The sequence below is a fragment of the Eimeria tenella genome, genomic scaffold (genome assembly GCF_000499545.2).
Source record: "Eimeria tenella Houghton genomic scaffold, Eth_scaff115, whole genome shotgun sequence".
Classification (NCBI taxonomy): Eukaryota; Apicomplexa; class Conoidasida; order Eucoccidiorida; family Eimeriidae; genus Eimeria; species Eimeria tenella.
The window spans coordinates 11,368-14,103 of record NW_013541479.1 but is presented as its reverse complement, the minus strand read 5'-3'; the positions used below and the strand labels follow the sequence as shown (position 1 = coordinate 14,103).

Genomic DNA, 2,736 nt, shown 5'->3' with positions numbered 1-2,736 from the left:
GGGCCCCTGGGGGTTTTATTTTATTTTCTGACTTAAATTTAAAATTAAAAAATAAATTTGTAAAGTGCTTCCTGCAGGCGAGAGAAACTGCTTAGAACGGGATTTGCTGCTGCTGCTGCGCTGCTGCTGCTGCGCTGCTGCTGCTGCTGCTGCTGCTGCTGCAGCGCTGCAAGCGCACGGCCCACAGGGTCTATTTCTCTCTGTACAGCAGCAAGGCCGCACCAGCTAACGCAGCTGTTGCTGCTGCTGCAGCTACTGCACCAGCGGCTGCTGCTGCTGCAGCAGCTGCAGCAGCAGCTGCAGCAGCAGCTGCAGCAGCAGCTGCAGCAGCAGTATTGATGAGGCAATAAAAAGAGAAGTCTATCCGTAATTGAATTTAAATATTTATTTTTAAATTTATTTTTTATCTTTATAAACTGTAGAAATGAGGATCTCCTTTGTGGAAGAGGTGGTGTTTCTTCTTTTGCTGCTGCTCCTTCAGCTGCCGCAGCAGCTGCTGCTCCTCTTGCACAGCAGCAGCAGCAGCAGCAGCAGCAGCAGCAGCAGCTGCAGCAGAGAAGTACTGCTGCTGCAGCTGCTGCCGCTGAGCAGCAAATTCGGGAGGCCCCTGCAGCAGAACACACAAATGAGGCAGAGATAAAACACTGGCTGAACTAGGCTTTTAGGGTTTAGGGTTTAGGGTTTAGGGTTTGAAGCGTAGGGTTTAGGGTTTAGGAGTTAGTGTCTGGGATGTTAAAAACTATTTGGGGTTTAGGGCTTGCAGCAAGTTACTCCCAGCGCAGTATTTAGGGTTTAGGGTTTAGGGTTTGGGGTTTAGGGTTTAGGGTTTAGGGTTTAGGGTTTACAGGATTATGCCACTCGAAGTCAGCCCTCATGGAAACCCCCTCTCCCATGGACCCCAGCGCTGCAGACAGCACCATCTGCATCTGCTGCTGCTGCTGCACTAGCTGCTGCTGCTGCTGCTGCTGCAGTGGCTGCTGCTGCTGCTGCAGTGGCTGCTGCTGCTGCTGCCGCGTTTGCTGCTGCTCCTGCGCTTGCTGCTGCTGCTGCACCCGCTGCTGCTGCTGCTGCTGCTTCTGCTGCTGCTGCTGCTGCTGCTGGTGGCTGATGAAGGTGAAAGCATATTTGAATTTTCTGAAGACAAAATGTTTTGCTGCTCTTTTGAATTTAAAAGGAGACTTCAAATAAGTTACTCTCCACTCCAGCCGCGGCTGCCGCTGCGGCAGCAGCAGCACGCCCCCAGGGTAGTTCAGCCAAACCCCTGCTGCTGCTGCTGCTGCTGCTGCTGGCGCTGCTGCTGCTGCTGTTGCTGCTGCTGCTGCAGGTGCTGCAGGTGCTGCTGCAGGTGCTGCTGCAGGTGCTGCTTCGTCTGCTCCTGACGATGGTGGGGCTTCTGAAGGGTCTGTTGCTGCTGCAGGCGGCCTTGCTACTGCTGCTGCTGCTGCTGTTGCTGCTGCTGCTGTTTTGTGGGGAAGCCACTGCAGCGTTTGCTGCAGCGTTTTGATTGTTTGCGAAAGAGAAGATGCAGAAGTGGACTCATAAACAATTCTTAAAGACCTCAAATAATAAGCTGACAAGCCTCCTGCTGCTGCTGCTGCCGCTGGAGCTGCTGCTGCAGCTGCTGCTGCTGCTGCTGGGGTTGGGGTTGCAGCAGCAGGTGCTGATGGGCGCGGGAAGGCAGCCGAAGCAGCTCGTGCTGCTGCTGCTGCTGCTGCTGCTGCAGCAGCGCGCTGGGACATACTGTAAGAAATTAGCAGCTTAGAGACACAAGCAGCTGCTGCTGCTGGCTGTGATGGTGGTAATTCTGCTGCTGCTGTTGTGCTGCTGCTGCGGAGTCTGCTGCAGTTGCAGCTGACTGTGCTGCTGCTGCTGCTGCTGCTGCTGGGCGTGCTGCCGCAGCGCCTGCTGCCGCAGCAGCAGATGTTTGCGCTGCTGCTGCTGCTCCTTCTACTGCCCCCAAACCCCCGATCCTTGCTGCAGCAGCAGCAGCAGCGGCGCAGCAGCAGCGGCAGCAACAGCGGCAGCAGCAGCAGCAAAGGCACAAAGTAGTGCCACAAAACAGCAAAATGAATAAATGAAATAAATCTTAAAAGGAAAGGAAGCAAAAATGCCATCAAACCCTTTGGGGGCCCTCTGGGGCCTCGGGGGCCCCCTGGGGGCCCCCAAAGGGTTTGTATAAGAATAAACTCATTTGCTGTTTATATTTTTATATTTATAAATCATTTATTTCCAATTTATGTTCTTTGTTTGTTTTTATAGAGCCTTAATTGTCAACCCCAAACCCTAAACCCTAAACCCTAATCCCTAAACCCTCCACAGCACCTGTTGGTGGCCCGGGATGCACACAGGCGCAGGGTGACCTTCACCTCTACGACCTACGGTTTAGGGTTTAGGGTTTAGGGTTTAGGGTTTAGGGTTTAGGGCTTAGGGTCGAGAGTTTAGGGTTTGCAGCTCCGGGCATAGTGGCGCCACATCGACACCCAGCTGAGGCAGCAGCAGCAGCAACAGCAGCAGCAGCAGCGCAGCAGCAGCAGCAGCAGCAGCCGCAGCAGCTACAGCAGCAGCAGCAAAATCGTAAGGCCAAGAACAAACAAGCGCAGCAAAAGCAGCAGAAGCAGCAGCAGCAGCAAATAGGAAAGCCTGACTGCAGCCAAAGACACAAGTAAACAAGGAGGCAGCAACAAAGTGTAATAATTAATTAATTAATTTAATTGAATTAATTACTTTAATTAATTA

General features: G+C 52.9%; 1 protein-coding gene across 1 annotated transcript; it reads right to left on the bottom strand.

Moving 5' to 3' along the window:
- Positions 1-409: 409 nt before the first annotated feature.
- On the bottom strand, positions 410-1,739 carry ETH_00002065 (uncharacterized protein; the record flags this gene model as incomplete). The annotated part of the gene is made up of 2 exons (XM_013372963.1): positions 410-607; positions 846-1,739. The coding sequence occupies 2 exons, from the start codon at positions 1,737-1,739 to the stop codon at positions 410-412; spliced, it is 1,092 nt and encodes a 363-aa protein (XP_013228417.1).
- Positions 1,740-2,736: the final 997 nt, after the last annotated feature.